Source organism: Merops nubicus, unplaced genomic scaffold, assembly GCF_000691845.1.
Source record: "Merops nubicus isolate BGI_N331 unplaced genomic scaffold, ASM69184v1 scaffold11121, whole genome shotgun sequence".
In the NCBI taxonomy this organism is placed as follows: domain Eukaryota; kingdom Metazoa; phylum Chordata; class Aves; order Coraciiformes; family Meropidae; genus Merops; species Merops nubicus.
In genome coordinates this window covers 3527-22945 of record NW_008589016.1, presented here as the reverse complement: position 1 = coordinate 22945, position 19419 = coordinate 3527, and the positions used below count along the sequence as shown (strand labels likewise).

General features: G+C 36.0%; 1 protein-coding gene across 1 annotated transcript in view; it reads right to left on the bottom strand.

Moving 5' to 3' along the window:
• Nucleotides 1–1017: 1017 nt before the first annotated feature.
• The window catches only part of TSGA10 (testis specific, 10), a gene marked incomplete at both ends in the record, with an annotated part of 18882 nt that continues 480 nt past the window's right edge, over nucleotides 1018–19419 (bottom strand). The window contains 14 exons of the mRNA XM_008949444.1: nucleotides 1018–1126; nucleotides 1449–1651; nucleotides 5366–5551; nucleotides 6106–6216; nucleotides 8346–8514; nucleotides 8751–8806; nucleotides 9993–10147; nucleotides 12197–12312; nucleotides 13725–13876; nucleotides 16371–16448; nucleotides 16620–16793; nucleotides 17132–17287; nucleotides 17755–17955; nucleotides 18986–19051. Of these exons, the coding sequence (XP_008947692.1) occupies nucleotides 1018–1126; nucleotides 1449–1651; nucleotides 5366–5551; nucleotides 6106–6216; nucleotides 8346–8514; nucleotides 8751–8806; nucleotides 9993–10147; nucleotides 12197–12312; nucleotides 13725–13876; nucleotides 16371–16448; nucleotides 16620–16793; nucleotides 17132–17287; nucleotides 17755–17955; nucleotides 18986–19051 (1932 nt within the window). The remainder of the gene's footprint in view (nucleotides 1127–1448; nucleotides 1652–5365; nucleotides 5552–6105; nucleotides 6217–8345; nucleotides 8515–8750; nucleotides 8807–9992; nucleotides 10148–12196; nucleotides 12313–13724; nucleotides 13877–16370; nucleotides 16449–16619; nucleotides 16794–17131; nucleotides 17288–17754; nucleotides 17956–18985; nucleotides 19052–19419) is intronic.

Here is a 19419-nt window from a genome sequence, read left to right as displayed (position 1 = left end):
AAGATCTAACATCAGGTATAGAGATGCCCTCTATAAAACCCTCTTCCTTAGGAGAGAACCAAGTATCAACCAAGTAAGTTACAACAACTAAAAAAGATGTCTGATTCTCAAACCTGTGGTATAATCACATCACTCTACTTCTTTTAGCCATCTCTCTTACATACCTCAAATAATGCCTGACACGGTCATATTTTATCCTCAATACACCCATGAAGTAGAGAAATACTGTTGTTTCAGAGATAAGAAAACCATCTAAGATGGCAAGATGACCTAGATAAACTAAGTCTGAAGCAGACCAAAGAACATTTTTTGGTACTGTGGCCAAATCATATGAAACAGCTTGTAAATACTGTTAAATACCCTTCCCACAAAAGAAAAACTTTTTATTTTTTTAATTTACTTCAGCCATACTGCCATTTGGGAACCACCCCTAGCACCTGCTGTGCCCCAGGTAGTACCTGAGAGAATGTGGGTCAGTACAGGCTAAAAGAATTCCAGAGTGTGTACTAACAATTAAATTGTATGGACAAAGAAGCAGTTTTGTGGGTCCCTCAAGCCAATGCTCTGACCTGCTGTCATTTGCCACACCTGCTTTTGTTCAACTCACACAGCTGTAGCCAAAAGGCAGCCAGTCATATCAACTAACTTAGCAGTCAATAAATCAATTTTCTAGCCAATTAGTCACCTAGACTGTCACTGTAGCTCACGACAGGCATCACTATACATGAGTGAAAGCAGATGAGCATCCCTGGGAAGGTGATCTACCCCATCCTAAAACAGGGAATTCCAGCTTATCGCACTGTCTCGTTCGACTGGCTATGAAGGGAACCTTGACAACTAATTCAGACAGCACGTGTAACAGCTATGGAGACTGGACTCAGTGACATGAATAGCCTTTGAACACACAGATGTACAGCAGAGCAAAACCAAGTTTTGCTGTTTCTCCCACTAATTAGCCTGAGTCCCATCTTGCATTTCACCCCAATGAGATGCAGGAAGCACAATACAAAGCCATACTTGCCTTTCACAGCGCTCGGCCCCCAGCTGCCTTTTGGTGATATCCAGTTCTGACTCTAGCTGAGCTGCTCTGCTTCTGAACTGAGCAATATCTTGACTCTGCACAGCACTGTGAAACCCATACACTTTAATTAGCTAGAAATATAATCTTCCAAGTACTTTACCAAATACAATTATACAAAATTGAAAAGGCAGCTATACCACATGATTGAGATCAAGAATCTTTTTTGGAGCAAAATACAACACTATACAGAACAAGTCTATTAGGTTATACCTGAAGAATCAAAAGCAGAGTTTTGGTATACTCTGCTGCTAAGGTAACCAAGGTACATTGGTCATTTTCAAATTCAGCTAGATATGAAACCATCTCTGTATATACAGACTTGAGAAGAAGGAAAAAATCTGCAATATTCTCCTGGTGATTTACTCACAGTTTGTTTTCTGCAACAGAAAGCTGTTCCTTGAGAAACTGAATTTCAGAGTCTTTTTCTTGTTTTGCTTTCTGTGACTGAAACTCTTTCTCACAATTGGACATAAGCAAAGATTCCAGGTTTTTGATAGATGTTCTTTCATTTCCCAGTTGTTTTTGCAGCAGCTCTATTTCAGAACAGGATAACTCACACTTGATCTGTAGCTAAACAAAGATTTTTAAAGTTTCAGATGTATGTCTGTTAAGCTTATTAGCTCTCTATTATGGTAACCTTGTTTTAATTAAAAAAAAAAAAAAAAAGGAAGGCTGGGACCAGTGATCAAAATCTGCTTTCACTCCAAGATGGATTTTTAGTGTTATATTTGCCCTTAAAATCCTGTGTCAGATTTATAAATTCGACCAATGTATATATCTGAATATAAATATACTTGATACAGACAACAAAATGCTATATGGATCAATAGATACAGACTGTAGACAGGATCATTAAAGAAAAGGAAAGTTTTAGATTTTGTGGAGGCAAGAAACTATTTGCATGCAGGAAAGTATACCTGGTATAACAAACCAACATCTGCATCACCAACAGAGTGAGATTATACTTGTTTTATGTAAAGGAGGAAGAATAAATTGTGGGAGAAAGGAAAAAATTACAAAATTAAAACCAAGAGATTAACTATCTATATATCTTGGGGGAACTTTAAAAAGAATACCTATAAAACCTGGTATGTTCCAAACAGAACAATGTACAAAGAGAACAATGGATGTACCTGAGACATAACTTCACAGAAAGAAGAATAAAAATTAGATTCCAGAGATGGTGAGTCAGGCAAATCTGTACTGAGCCAGCTACAGAGACAGAAAACTGCCTGTTTTAATCTTAGCATAAGTAAGCTAAATGCTAATTTTCCTTCATCTTTTCCTGTCTGCATTTTAGAGTGCCTAACTGAACCCATTTGGGGTGCTACAAACCCTTATCTGTATTTTACTCGAACCTAGTCCACATGAAGCACAATAATGCCCACCTAAAAGTCATAGTACATCTATGAACTGAGCCATCTTAACAAACACCCAGTCTCTTCGGCACATGCCTCTGAATTTTCTGAGGATAATCATTTGTCTGTTCAAACAAGGAAAATACTGATAGAACTCGGGTCATAGGCCAACAAGGAAAGAAAAGGAAAAAAAAATAACCACACGCACAAGAAAAAAAAAAAAATTTCACTTTCTAAAGCAAAAGTCCTTTTTTTTTTTTTTTTTTTGTTTTACCAGACTAAACTAAAAGGTTTCTTCAGACTGAAAGAACAGATTTTCTACTGTTGATCAAAAGTCTAGTTCCTTTGTCAATAAACAGACTTGAAATTCTACTTCTGTATTTCAGAACAAAAGAATACTGAAAACTGTGGACAGCATAAGTTATAGGAAAATAGCATCAAACAGTATTAGAAACACTGAAAGAACAATATTACCCAGCATCGGGTTTGATTTCCACTTCTGAATATACATGTGCTACAATCTAGTAATGCAGATTTCTTATTGGAATACCAAGTAAAATAACAGCCCTATCTTAAGGTTATACATGGCTGATGAAAGACTGCTCATTGAAAGGTATGAAAAAATTAGTGAACATTTCCCAACTTCAGACTTTGCTCCAACTGTCCAACTCCCTTTCTGCCTTTCCCTCTCCTGAAACTCTTGCTGCTCACAGTCCCAGCAAGCCCTGTCACTGACAGCCTCACAGAAGGATCCAGGGAGGCTTAGTCACATCAGATCTCACGACAGCTTCAGACAAACATCATATGCTGGAACTCTTCCCTATCAAAAGCATTGTAGGGGATTCCACAAGCATACAAAGGGCACCACACACATTTGGCTGGAACAAATAACCAACTGTCAAACAGCAGCTTTACCCATGGTATATAGAAAAGGCATTAAAGTTGAAAGAGAATGCTGGAAACCTGTAAAGAACAAGAAATTATCTCAGCTGGAGCAGAGGATGGACAGGACAGTGACAGAACCTTACTCAGGTTGTTCAGGTATTTTCCAGTATGTGTGAACAATTTTTCAGAATTTATCCAAACTGAGTTTTAAAAAATATATCAAACATTAGTTTTGCAGGTTGTGTAAAAATCAGTCATCAGAAACTGATTTTCCAGGGAAATTAGGGAAATATTATTAAAGATACACTGGTACTTCTTAAATAAGTTGAACATTTTAAAATCCATGTCAAGTTTCTTTGCTAATGAACTACTCCAGCTATTCTACTTACTTGATGGCTAGATGTCAAATCCAGGATATCTTTCAAGAAAACAACCAGTAATTTTAAAACCTGACTTTTCAGTATTCACAGTAAAAACTTGGAACAAATTTTAAAGTTACTTCTTTAAATAACTCTCATCTATAAAAACTAGAAGAGAACAGTTCTTGGTTCTGACAGCAAAATCAGCTACTGACATTTTAAACTCTATTCCTAGAATTCTTCTCCTCTGCAGAGCTAATGAGGTTCGAAATTTTGCCATGGGCCACATTTCATTTTCAGATGAGACCCTCTTATTTTAGCAATAAAATGTATTCTTTATTCTTGCATGGAGATGATCAGTGAATGCTGAGATACTGTCAGTCATATTTATACTGCTGCCATCCATAAATTCAGGCACAACTGCCAGGTGACAGAAGTCACAGTAAAGAGAAGTCCACAAGCCAGCAGCAGCAGTTGACAAGAAGCCTTTTGAATCTTGTATATTTAAAATCACCATAACTTAGGTTTTTACTTTTTGAAAAATGCCTGTATTTTGCCCAGTGATTTGCACTTCTGTCACTTTTAACTGCTCAGTTTTCAGTGGGTGTCAGAACGAGTCTGGGAGTTCAACAGAGCAAAGGGAAAGATAAATAACTCTGACTTTCTTGAAAGATTTATTAAAAATGAGATCCGAGGACATTAATGTAGGGGGAACACATCACATTAATTCTAGCTTCATCTTGCAAAAAACACACATCAAGATTTGTAAATAAAAACTTCTGTGTTTTAGATATGTGCCTTACACATAACTGCTATGAACCCGAGTATGACATCTGGAATTCTGACTCAATTTGTTGACACAGTTTTCTTGAAGAGGCCTGTTTATTCCTATACTTGATAGCAGGCGTATGGGAAGGAATTAGAAGGATGAAATCTCTACACATTTGAGGCTCACTGGACAAACTAGGACCGTGTACTAGTTTTATGACATTTTTTAAAATGTCAAAATCTGCCACAACTCTTCCCGTGCTGCTTTGCTACTGTTATGTTCTCACCTACTTTCTGACCAGCAGCAGTTCAGTTCCTCTTGAGTATCTAATAGGCTACTGAGGGCTACCCATGCACATGTGACACTCAGGAAGCAGAGATACCTGCAACAAAAACTGTAACAACCCCAACCCAAAAGGTAATTTATAAGTTTGTAATGTATTTCAAAAGCCATGCTGTGTGTTTCCCTTTCAATTCTTCATATTTTCAAGCAGGAAGAGGTTCTTTGGGACACCTAAAGCTGTGAAAAGAAGGTTGAAAGGCTGGAAGCAAGAAAAGCAGGGACAGGAACGTAACAGGTGACAAAGCTTCAGGTATGCTTCAGGTATGCCATGGCATTGTGTATGGCATTATGCCTTCAGTCATTCCAAACATGGGAGCATTCTATAATTTATATTTTTTTAAAAAAAAAAATTGAAATATGCTATTATTTTTAAAGGTTTTTTTTTTTCCTAAGTATGACTAGCAGAATTCTAGTCATATTATTAAATCAACTGAAACTCCATACAGTCCATTGTTGCAAACATTTCTAGAATACAAGAAGTAGCATTAAGCATAATTTTAAACAGCTGCAGGCTTAAAATACTACCAGATCATTTCAAGGGTGAACTATGGAAAGGACAATTTCAACTTACTTGCTCCATCTCTGTTTCAAGAGACTCCAGTTTCTCTTTCAGCCTGCATTTCTCAGCCTCTGCACTGAGCAGTGCCAGCCTAACAGAGCTACAGTCTGCTTCTGCTTGATTCCATTTTGCTTCCCAACTTCTTCCTTGTTCACAGGCTTTGTGGTAATTCTCCAAAAGCTCGCAGTTCTCTCTCTCCTATCACATAAAGATTATTTGTTTAGGAAGTTACAGTAAGCTTTGCAAAATAGGGATATCTGTACCTCTAAAGGTATGACTGGATGTTTTCTTTCCATTGAAAACTTTGCCATTTAGCCAAAACACTATGAGACTTCTCAGCAACCAGTGTTTTGTTCAAGAAGGTTGTATTTTAATGCTCAAAAGACATCTGTTAAAAATGGCTAAATTAATATTACAAATATGAGGTATAGCAATATATTGCAGAAATATTTTTATTTTAATATTAATCCCATATGGTAATAAAGACAAAAGACTCCCAAGTTTCCATATTACTCACTGTCTGAATTCTTAAATTTAACACACAAACATATATACACACACACAGAGTAAAATATCCTTCCTTAGTTGTGTACTGCAAAAACAGCTAAGAAAGTGTGTTCAAACTATTAAAAACATGTTAGTAAAATGCAAACAAGTTTCAGCTAAGAAGCAAATTCTTCCATGAAAATACAGTTAAAATTTAATTTTTATTTAAAACAGCTTTTGTTAACAAGTTTAATCCATATACTCACTTTAGACTTCAGTGCACCCTTCAGCCTAACAATATCTGCGTTTGAATCCTGGGCTTTCAACTTCATATCATCTAGCTCATTTTGGTACTTTGCTAGTTTTTCATATAGTACCTATCAAGAAAGATTTGTTTCATAAGGTTAAAGTCTACTGTTTGTACCTTTATTAAAAAATAGAGTAAGTGCTTATCTAATGCCTATGGGTTTATTAACTCATTATTTAAAGGCTATATAAAATGTAAACCATGTATATTTCTATTAAAAAATTTGCATTTGTCAAAAATATTTTTTCCTTGATTCATAAATAATGCTAAATCTTAAGAGGAAAAATTCAATAAAAGAATGTAGCAGTTACAAAGAAAAGCACAGTGGTTTATTTAGCAGTTAGTTGTAATAAAATAGCTTGGCCCCATTAAAGGAGCAGGGCTCCCTCTTTTCTATGTTACAGTCTCTTAAAAGCCCACATTTGAAAAAGCAGAAGACAGCTAAAAAATTACCTAATTAAGTGACTATCTCCTACTCAGGAGAATTAAAGGCACAAGTATTAGAAGAGCACACACAGAATTTCTGGCAATTATTGCTTAAGAGAGAACAGAATGAGGAAAAAACAAATGCAGAAAGGCTGCCTTGATCTGCTCTGCTCAGAAACTCTTCCTTCCTTACAAAATTACTGGGAGAACATTGAGCTTCAAGAACTGGAGAAAGGGGCATGGGGGGGATGCTAAGAAATCTATGAACTTTTCCAGTAAGCCTAAATGAAATTAGAATGCTAATTTAAATACTTTTGAGTATCACCTAAATTAATGGAAGAACCTAGAGGAACCAACACGTATTATAGAGGCAAGCCTATTAAAAAAGTAGTTGATTCAGTGAGATTAAGATGTTTTGTTTCTAACTGCATCTACTAGCATCCAAGCATTGCAAATAAAACTATGAAGCTTTCAAAAGTAGCTAGAAGCACCAAGAGGTTGTTTTGTGTCAGCTGACCTCATCATTATCAACTGCAATTCTGAAAGAAGCTTTAACCTTTGGTGGTTAAAACCACTATGAACTTTAACTTTTGTGGGATACTCAAAGAGGGAGCTATAAATGAATTATTAGTATGCTTGAGAGAAGACTTATTTAGAATGTGAATTGTCTCACCCAATTTTTACAGCGCAGAATTAGGCACCTAATCTAAACTAGTTAGCTACACTTCTATAATGAACAGAAAGAGACAGGTAAAATGAAACACTTTAAAAACTGGGATGGGATGAATCTCCTCTGGAGGACTTTTCTTCCATTAAAAGGGAGACTTTATGACTTAAAACTTGTATATACCTAGCATCATGTGAATTTAATTTGCTTCTTCAAAACTGGGTAGTGCTGCTACAGGATGAGAAAACCAGGTGAGCAGAAAGTATTTTCAAAGACAAAGATAATCCTAAGAAGTAGACTAAGTGCAGAGAAGATCAAGTATCAGAAAACCTAAATGAAGGCAAGAAGTTGAAGAAAAAACAAAAAAAACTTGAATATTACACAGTGATTAACTACTATAGATATTAAGCTTATTTTCCAGCTGCTTGAAAAACACACTGATTCTATGAATACTCTGTGTGTGCATGAGATGACACTTTAGTTTTATATTAACCACTTCCATTAGTAATTGTACACAGATAAATAACATAGCAGATAATGTAGTATTGTGTTATTACCAAATATTTCCAGCACCTCATATCCAAAAGCCACTTAGAAGGAATGTAAACAAATACAATAAATACAGTTTTGAACCATATTAAAACATCTACTATGTTAAATTATTATCAAGCCAAATTCATAAGCTTGTAAGTGCTCTCAGCCAGTCACAGGACAGTAAAAGAAACATCATCTAAGCAATTATTATCAAGCCAAATTCATAAGCTTTTAAGTGCTCTCGGCCAGTCACAGGACAGTAAAAAACATTTGCTGTCTCCTTTATAGTACTTCTTCATCTAAGCCATAGCTGTAACTGTCACAGTGTTTTTACATGAAGATCAGAAAAAACATGACTTGGCTGTTTGAGATAAGCATCCAAATCATTACAGAAGAATAGCTGGTCTACTTTATAGAAGTGAGCTGTGCAATAAGGGAAAAATCAGAGTTTGAAAAATGAGTTTAAAAACTAGTTTACAGATCTGCTGCAGATGAGGGCCCAACAACTCTATGCACTACTTGAGAAATACACAATTTTCCTTTTTATTCAAGAGTACTCTGTACAAATATACCTGGTTGTCTTCCTTAATATTAGAAAGATGTTCTTGTAACCTGTCATTCTCCTGAGCTAATGATTCTCTGTTCTTGTTAGTCTGTGCAAGCTCTTTGTTGGCTTCTTGGAGCTGTTGATGCAAACTGGTGATGTCTTTCTCACAGATACTGAGTGCTTCAGTAGATTTTCTATACAGCAAACAAAAAACATTTCAGGTACGACAATACTGCCCAACCTCATATAAATTATAGCTTTACCATTGATTAAGTTTGCAGGTCATGAAACAGATCTGTAAAACTTTAATATTTAATAGAGTAAATATATATATACACACACACACATTAGCACATCGTATGATTAAATTTTTCAGTTAATGTTATAAATTACTCAAAAAATAATAACGATCGTGACATTTTTTCCTTACTTTGTGGTATGCTCCAACTCAGAAATCAGAATCTTGAAATCTGAAATTATCTTCTCCTTGAAAAGAAATACAAAATTAAAACAAATCTCTCAACACTCTGCAATATAAAAGTATAAATAAGATTATTTATATTTTCCTTTTATGAATAAAAGCTAGCTGATTAACTATTTAATGCAAAATTGATTGTGGTTTTCCCAGTTTCATCACATACTGTTCAGATTATCAGAATTTTCAGCTCTAATTTGGCAAGTAAAGGAACAAATATTTTCTGCAGAAGATAAAAACTTTTTTGATTCTTTGTGGTTCTAAAGTAGCATTTGGCTCACACTCCCAAAACTTTGTCTTCTGTCTATTAGATAAGTTATTAAAGCTTTTTTATAAACTACTGTAATCTGGTACTTTGTAAGTGATAAAACAAGAATTCTGTCACTGTTTTTTCTTAAAGAAGGTAGTACAAAGTATATCACTTTATTCCCATGTCTTTGAATACAGATATTAAAAGCAACACAGAGGGGAAGATAAGGGAGTGTCTTTCACTGGGGACTGTCTAAAGTGGACTGCATTTTACAATTTTAAAATGCAAAGTTACTGTTTATGGCAAGACAATTATAGCCAGTCCTGCAATATCTTTTCCTTAAGATTTTGTTAAAAATCACTGTTAATTCTTGAGTTAACAAACAACAGTTTTAAAGTACCTTATTTAATTTATCCTAAATCAATATTCAGGTGGATTAAAAAAGTAAGTAAAAAACAATGACTCAGAACTAAAAACTAAGCAGCTGCATCATATAGTTTGAAATCACACTGTGCAATAAGCTGACGCAATTTTCTTAAATTAGTAACTTAGGGTGAAAAGAGTATAATTCAGATGCTTCTTCAATGACAATAAAGTCAGTATTATTTGGCACTCTGCATCTCTAATATCAGCGGACCCCAAGGAATAATTTAGGCTAAATTTTATGATAAATAAAATATTTTATTGGCAAATTTACTCTTTTCCACTTCAGGGAAGTACTTGAAGTCTCCTCTCTTGATAAGTATAAACCATACAATACACTAAGTGTGAGATGCTCAATACTGCTCAATCTTCCTTGTTTTTATTATTGCCTTGAAATTGGAGCAGAACTAGGTCAGCCCTGAGCACTGTTGCAGATACCAACATAAGATAAGTGTGATGACCCAACAGATCCGTTCACTGTTTATTTTTTGTGGCTATGTAGCTATTTCCTTGTTAGAACATACTTTAATTGCCAGGCTTTCCTCAAAGGTAGCAATCTTCTCTTTTCCTTCTTCCAGAGAGTCTTGCAGAGCTGCCTTCTCTTTACCAAGTTGTGCAATTGTTTCTTTCAAAGCACAGATCGCTTCTTGTTGTACAAGACTTTGTCTTGAAAAGCTATCTGGACACAAGCAGAAAGGTCTCATTTTTATTAATTCAACCCATTTGAAATAAGAGTTCTGTTGATACACTTCTAAAGCATAAAACAACATGGCAAAAGCTCCCCTTCAGGAAAACACTGAAGCATGTACCATTCTGAAACGTATAAATAATCCAACTAACACTTAATAGAACTGCATTCTTCCTTAGATCAAGGCCTTAATTTACTTGGCTCAAAATAAATCTCTCTCTAAACAGCAAATGTCTAGATCATAAAAATAACTCTCGCATATTATAACAATAAAGACTTAAACACAATTACAATAGAAGCAATATGTAGACTACAGTATGAAATGGCTGATGAAATAAAAGAAATTGATATCCTGATATTAGCCAGTTTCTTTGAAATCCCTTTTTATTTAAATGGGCTTTATGTAAAAGGGAAGGAGTAATGCATTTATAAAATTCAACATCACTTAAAAATTGCAAAGATAATAACAAAAGAAAAAACCTACTCACTACAAAATCAAATTCTAAAAGATGTCTCTCCCTATCCTCATTCAGCTGGTAAGATATTACACACTACATTTACCTTTAAATGGTCAGAGAATCAATCCTTATATAATCTACCTACACTGCATTTGCAGAGGAGAAACACAGAAACCCTTCTTACAGTGAACCTCCTATCTCATAACCACCATGCAGGCTGCAAATTACCCTTTTAATATCAGTGTAATTTGCCTTATTAAACAATATTAAGTACTTCCAGAAGCTAAAACAGGGGAGGCTCCCTCTGAACATCAGGGAACACTTTTCTCACTGTGAGGGTGACAGAGCACTGGAACAGGTTGTTCCAGAGAGGTTACAGAGCTGCCTCCTTTGGAGATACTGAAAACCCATCTACACACGGTCCTGAGCGACTGGTTCCAGGGGGTCCTGCTGGGGAAGGGGGTTGGACAAGGTGACCTTCCGAGGGGTCTTCCAACCTCAAACATTCTGTGACTCTAAGCATTCTTACTATTTCACACAGAAGGAAGGAGGCACAAAGATCAACTAAAAATGCTGTTTGATCATTCTGGATGCCTGAACTGTGGCCTAAATTTTTAGGGTAGAAAGTATTACACATTCAAAAAAAGACCAAACCCATGGATTGCTGCCACAGCTGTGAGTGCTTCACACTTCTGAAAATTAATAACCCAAGTCTCAAATCAGGCACTCTGAATAGACATCATATATGTATAGTTAGCAAGAAATTCTCAAAGCTTGATTGCACATCTCTCCCAATTCTAATGTATAGGCAGCAATAGTACAAAATACTGTGTAACATTATTTAACAGTTTAAATAGCGTGAGAAAAAAAATTAAATGCATTTTGAATGAAATGCTAATTAATTTGATTGAATGTTAACATCAAATGAAATATTTTAATCAAAATAATGGGAGTTTGAAATTTGTAATTAACAAAAACCAAAATATTTTTATATCAGTAGTCAGCTTTAACATTAGCTAAAATTAGCTATAGGTTAACTTTATTTTCCTTTCACAAATTCAGCACTGCATTTGAGAAGAGATTATGGTAGCTGCATCTATAGAAAATAGTAAAAGACTTCTAACACAGTACAGTTGTAATTTTGGAAGTGAGAACATATTCCTTTGCACTACAGGAACAGTAATTCCTCTATCCACAACACAAATCTGTATCAATAATGCAAAAAGGGTGCAACATACAATATAGGATATATACTATAAAGGATGTTTTCCTGATTCTGTCATCATCACCATCTTAGAGTGCTGACAAGTGCTAACACTGCCTTAGTGGATAAGAAATAACTGATATATTGAGACACTGCACACTGGTACCACCACACATTGTTCAGCTGACAGTATGTATTGTACTGAAATTTACTTGCAAGAACTTTATTACATAGTTTTGAAATGCAGAAACCTTCCAACAAAGAAAGTCAAAAAATGTTTTGTACTTGACACTTTCTTTCAACCCATACGATAAAAAAAGTGGTAATATACCAATTAGCCTATTGAATTTTATTATAAAAATTGTATCTGTCACTCACCAATTTTTTCATCCAAAAGCATAATTTTCTCTTGGGTAAGTTCCATTTCATATTTTTTCTTGACAAGGTTTCGCTGAGTCTCTGAAAGACTCTGTTCTGTCTTTTCATTCAATAACCTGGAAAAGCAGAAGCATTAAACAAGAGAATTCAGACATTTATATATGGGGTTTTTTTTTTCCTATTTGAAATGTCACTAACATCATAAAAGTTAGGAAAAAGTAAGATTCTTCTGTATACTTCAGACCATTTGAGATATTTTATTAATGTTAACCATAATTTCTGGATACTAAAGTCCTTTACTCCTGTAAAGAATCACTGAAAAGTAAGAATTCTTTACAATGGATGGATGCAAAAACTTCTCAAAAATTATTACAATAAAAATTATCACTTGAGACATATTTGGAATGCTTGACCTATTTTAAGTTATACCAAAGTCATACGTTCAAATCGTGTAGTAATATTAATGATTCTCAAACAGTTGAAGAAACTGAAAAGAACTACCTGCCTGGTTTAGGGGCAGAAAGAAAAAGATGTTTTAGTAGCAGCAACTAATCTTCAGCAACTCAATTTTGACAGTATTCATAAATCTGACAATTTATTATAAAGCAGCAATAACTCAGGACTGGATCTGCAAAGGAGTTCATGTTATTTTAGAATCAGAGTATCCTTAGAAAGGTATCGTAGGCCAGTACAGTATTTGCATGCTGGCAATCAGCACTCCCACCAATGAAAATCCAACAAAAAACCTGCAACACCCATGTGTCAGCTACTTGTAAGGACACAGGTTTGGGACAGGGTTTGGCTAACTAAATTGTATTTCAGGAGGTACAAGAGGAAAAAGCTGCAGTATCTTCTCTTGCAGCCTGTTCAGTCTGTAGCCTAGTTCAGTCTGTGGTGGAGTTCCTCATATTTCTCCACACAAACCTCAGACGTGATTGATCTTTCCACTCTAGGCAGTAAATTATCCATTTTTATCTTGCACTTGCTGACCTGTGCTTTCTTCCCTAAAGGCTTTGATTGAGTCTAGACCCACCACATGCTTCTGAATACAGTTGGGAACTCCACTTGAACAGCAGGCCATAAACCCTATAAAAAGTTTCAGTTCTATTTCCTCTCATTAAAAAGCTCCAAGACTAAGACAAGGATGTTTGAAACTAACTACACGTAACACTCGTTTGTGTGTTTGCTTGCCCCTATAGAAACAACAATTAAAAAAATATATTTTTAAAAAATTCATGCACAATTTACCAAAAAAAATCAAACCCTGCAGCTTCTAATTGAAAGCTCCTAACTCAAAGTCAGAGCAAATTTGAGTTTGTCACTCAAGGTGGTTTTCAGCACATGAACAAGCCAAGAACATCTGCATGTAAGTAAGCAATGAGGAGAACACTTTCACTCAAAAAGAAAGAAGTCTCATAAGAATAACTACTGTAAATTCCTTTCCCTTTGAGCTATACAAGTTATCAAAACCAATGAATATAGGCTGGTGTTACTCGTCCAGCTAATGCAAGTATGTGCTTTTACTTACCTTAGTGAGACACATTCAGCTTCCTGTCGGCTCCGCTCAGCTTCAGAGTCCAGTGCTGCTCTTGCCAATCTTTTCACCTCCCTTTCCAGAGATTCAATGGTGTCTTTCATTAGTGCCACTTCAGACATCTGTTCTGACCGTTCACTATCTAACTATAATTAAACATTAAAAGGAAAAAAAAAAAAAAAGCTGTTTTATACACACAATTTCTCCTACTAATTCAAATTCTGCTCTGTTTGTAGCACAAATCTTTTACTGAAGAAATACCCAAGCATTTAATCTCTTCAGGGCCTGACTCCAAGTCTACTGAAGGCAGTCAGCAAAGAGCTGAAATGAGATTTTCACTTCCTTTGAAGGAAAATCAATTTCCTGACTTTCAGATCTCTGGGAATATTTTCATTTATTAATGTAAATTTAAGGTTGGAATTGTGCCCAAGGGCAAAAATGTTTGACATGGATCAACATTAAAAGTTTTCAGTGCAAAATAACACAACAGAAAACATTACTACAAGTGTATGAAAGTAGAAACCCTGGTTCAGGACACATAGCCAATAACATAGCTATGCTGATAACTGGACAGAGAAATCCCTGCAAAACAGCTGCATAACGCACTATGTGACCAAGGCACCACCATGAGGCCTTTAGGTCCATACCAAGGACAAAAAACAGGTCCTAAACCTCTTGCACAGACTCCATCAAAGCCAGTTTGAAATCTCACGTTTAAAGGAAGATGTGTTTCTTTATTAAAATGCTTACACTTAAGATTCAAAGAACTATCCTTTCTAAATTATATGAAACAGATCTTTTAAGACAAAAAATTCTCACCTCATCCGCCTCCTCATTTACTAATTCTTTCAGTACTTATTTCTGTGTTACTATAATCAGATGTCAGACCTCTAAAGAGCAAGTCAATAAACCTCTGGTATGCAGTCAGTTTTCCAATATCAGTGCCATAAATTTCATATTGATGCATCACCCTCAAATAAGCTGAAGAAATAAGCTGAGGTAGCTAAAACAGAACTATTCCAAATATTCACTACACATCATATGTCAAGTGTGTGATTAAAGTTAATTTACTCCTCAGAGTACTCAGAGCTCTTTAAGCCTACAGGGTATTCTCCATCCCAGACGAACTCAGTTTAATATTATAATCCTTGGAACTATTCTCACAAGTTTGGTAGGATTTAAAAAGCAGGAAAAGCTAATTAATCAGAATTTAGAAGCACAAGATCTAGAAGAAAGATACACTAGAGAAATTAAGTTAATCTACTTAAAAATCAAATTCTACCAAGACTGTAAAGATTCATATTCATTACTGTTTTCATTTTCTATTTTAGACCCATATGTTAGCAAACAATTGGACACACAATTGACTTAAAATATATTAAATAAGACTATCCAGAACAGCACAATTACATTTAGTTTTGAAGCATCAGGCCTTAATAATATACAAGACAAGACAATTTGCATTGGAATGGACTCGAGGAGGTCCCTAGTCCAAAATCCTCAGAGCAGGGCTAGCTCTGAAGCCGGGTTGCTCAGGGTTTTGTCCAGTCTGGCCTTGCAAATCTCCAAGGCTGGGGACTACTCAGCTGTCCTCATGGAAAAGAAATATTTCCTTTTTACGCAACCTGAACCCTTCTTGTTTCAACTGATGCCCACTGTTGCTCAAACTTCCACCAGGGACTGCTGTGAAAAGCTTGTTTCTGACTTCCCGATGAGCACGAGCAGATAGGGCCCTCTTTAAGGCACCTCTGCTCTAGGTGAAACAAGCCCAGTTCCAGCAGTCTCCTCTCGCAGGGAAAGCATTTCAGCCCCAAGTATTGTGGGAGGCCTCCATTACACACACTTCAGTTTGGCATTGTGTTGCTTGTCCTGGGGTGGCAAAGCGGGGTGCAGTGTATTCCAGACATGTTCTAATGAGTGCCCAGTAAAGAAGGAGAGTCACTTCCCTTGAGCTGTTGGCTGTCTCATGTTCACACAGCCCAATACACTCTTGGCCCTCTTTGCCACCATGGCACATTGCTGACTTATGTTCACCTTGCTGTGCACCAAGGACTCCAGAGCCTGAATCTTCAGCAGACCTACTCTGAAACCCATTGGTCCCAAACCTGCATTGGTGTCATTCAGAATTTGGCATTCATCCTTGCTGGACTTCATAAGGTTGCTGTTGTCCATACTTCCTACCTGTCTTGGTCCCTGTGGATGACAGCTCTCCTCCTGAGTATATCAGCAGTTTTCCCTAATTTGGTATCACATGCAAACTTCATGAGCATGCATTCTGTTGCTTCCTTCAGGTCACCAATGAAGAAGTTAAACAGGACAGGCCTCAGCACAAACCTCCATGGTGCCCCATGTTAGCAGTTTCTAGGCCAAATGAACTGCTACCTTGAAGAGGCTCACCATCCAAGCCAATTTTTCCCCATTTCCTGCCCACCCACCAGACCATAACAAGATGGGTAAACAGATGGGATCCAAGCAAACTGTGGGTAACAGTGTCAAAAGCCTTGCTACAGTCTTGGATAAATTATATCCACTACTCTCAGCCTGTTGTTTCCTGAGAACAGCCAGGTTGGTCCTGCAGGATTAACCATGAGGATCACCTGTATTACATTTACAATTCCATAAATAATTGTTTTCCCTTACATTTTGAATAATAGTTTCTAGCTCTTCAATTCTCTGTTCCTGATGAGCCTTTTCATTAAACGCAGTCTCTTGGGAAATCTGCATCAAACAACAACAACAAAATAATCACATATAGAACAGGTCTGCACTCACCAGAGACAAGCAATGAACTCTCAGGGTTAGAATAAAAATCTTCAGCAACTTTAACTACACTACCCAGTAGTTTTCCCCCCGTTAAAACAGCCCTGCGGGAGGGGCAGAGAGTGAAACCTTTAGCTGCTCCCTGAGGCTGTCGCGCTCCGTGGCCATCCGTCGGAAGTCTGCCAGCGCCGCGTCCCTTTCTGCCTCCAGGTGCCGCAGCACAGCCTGAGCTCTGGCGGCGCCTCCCGGCGCCCTGGGGCGTTGGATGGCTTCCTGACGGAGGCGGGAAAGCTCCTCCTGGGCCTGTTTGAAAAACAGCAGCGTAAGAGGAACATGGAACTGATAATGTAGCACCTTACCGCAGCATATGGCTGGTAGGACAGAGCGGCCCAGAAACGGTGCGATATCAAAGATGAAGTAATAACTTGGGCGTATATTCTTTAATTTAGGAAAGCATTCTTCACCCAGGGCAGGACTTACAAACTTGTATTTCACTGACAGATTGAAATCACAGAATTTCCATAACTTTTATTTCTATTTTTTGGACAACTTTTTTCTTTACATAAAGACAAAGCTACAAAAGGATTTTCCCCTGCACATCACCTTATTGTAATTAATCACACAAATATAAATAAAATTACCTGTTCATAAAGATTGACAATTTTGTCTCTCTCAGCTGTTAAAACTTTGAGGTTACCCTGAATTTCTGCCATGTGGCGCTCATATTTTTTCACTGTTGACTTAAGTTCTTCATGTTCTTTCAATATTTTCAAGACTTTTGTATCAGAATTCATGCCCTTAAAGAATAAGGTGAAAAGAGGTTAAAGCAGAGAAACAAAGCTTGACATGCTTTCTTACTATAGCTCATTTGGAAATTTCTATAAAAGATTTAAAAAGCCATCAACCTTGTAACCTCAAGACAGTCACAACTGTGTGCATATATATATATTTCTTAGTATTAGTGCCCAGATATACATAACATCTTCTGATATACACACTTATTCTGAGTAGCTAGTGTTTATCACAAATGGTACTATCATGTTAATTCAGGTAAGCACTTGTCAGTAACCATTTAAAGTGATATACACGGATGCAGAGTAAAGCAGCAGTTCAGATTATTTGCCCATTCCCATCTTATGCATCTCTCTGTTTATAATCAATTCATTTTTATTCCTGGTAATTATGATTTTACTAACTCAGCATAAGATATACCAATATTTTATAAAATGCATTTCTTCTCTTTCTAAGTGTTTTCCAAACTCACCTGAATGGATGAAAAATTTTTTGACATGCTGCCCCAAGTAGAGGTTCGCTTAGGACTTGAAAATGTCTTTCTAAATAACTTCATCAAATTCTCAGTCTCACTTTTATAGTAATCTCTGTCCTCTTCCAATGTCTTAATAAAGGCATCAAGCCTTGAAGGTGACTTCCCGTGTCTTATTTCAGGTTCTGTTTGCAAAATAACCTGAATGTGTAAGATCGAGAGAATTCATTCACTGAAATAGAACTTTTGTAATTAATGATATTGCCATGTAAAACAGATAAATATACTCTTCAAAATGAAGAAGAAGCAGATACCTAATTAAAATAAACATGTACTTAATAATTTTAAGCAACTTCTGAATGTTTGTATTTTCTCTTTTTTGTTACATTGCACAGTATATCTGAATGTACTTCTAAAATGGATCTAAGAGGACAGAAAAGGACAGAAAAGCTAAATGTTAATTAATTTGGAACATATCTGTTCAAAACTAAGGAGGACAATTAAGTAGAATTGTATTGGAATATCTAATAAATTTATAAATATGAAAGAAATTAGGCCACTACATTTGCTTAAGATCCATGAAAGATGAATTTTTGAAATGCAAATAAAATAATAAGCAAATAAGTGTAGTTGAAATCCAGGAAGTCACGTAGGGGCCTAAAACATATTCTGAAGATGAACTGCAATTCCAAAGTTCAAAAATGCACACCAAATACCCCGCCATTATAATCTAACTGTTGGAAGTACCTAGGAAATACTAACACTACAGATTTATTATTTTTGTTAAGACACATGCAGAAACAGGTCTTCCAATCCCTGAAAAGTTATACAAGTTAATCACCTAAATCTCTCAGTGGATCTAGCTCTCAAATCTCAAACTTTCTGGCTGAAGGATCAAAGTTTTTCCAAGGTAATTGAGCAGTAAGCTTTACATGTCAGAGCCTTTTTTTATTTCCATAGGGAATTCTTTGCAGGATTGTAGCATAAGATCAAATATTTTAAAAGCAACCCTTCCCACCCCTCTGACAAGCTAATTGCAAGATGGAAACATGTCCACCCTTCTAGGGACAAGAGAACTACAGATGAAATCAGGTATGTTCATCCATTCAGTAACTTGTCTGTTATCAGTGAAAACAAAGCAAGTAGAATTCACTTGTACAAGTACTAATTTCATGTGGAAATTACCCAATCTCTTAGCTACACATATATTAAAGATACATGTTTAACTCACAGATTTTAGTGTTTTCACCGTGTGTTCCAGATTCTTTATCTTACTCTGCTGGTGTCGAATTTGAATCTACCATTTAAAAAAAAACATTGAGAACAAAGTTGCATTAATTTTTTAAAATCATTAGTGTAAATCCAGCATTTTAGCTCAACTGTTCTAGTCCAAAGAAGCATTATTTATGTTTTCTAGTTTAAATAGGCTAAAACCATACTACTTGAAATGTTCAGAACTGCCCTACCAATAAACTTTTCACAAGAGGGACAGTTTGAGTACACCTATGGGCTAAACAGATAAATATGTAGTTACACTAATTGTAAATAAAAAATATGCTTTAGTACTAGTGGTCAGATGGGACAAAACACATAATTGCATATGATCACATAATTTTCCATTACTCTAAGAAATCAAAAGCATTTTTCACTGAAATGACTCTCATG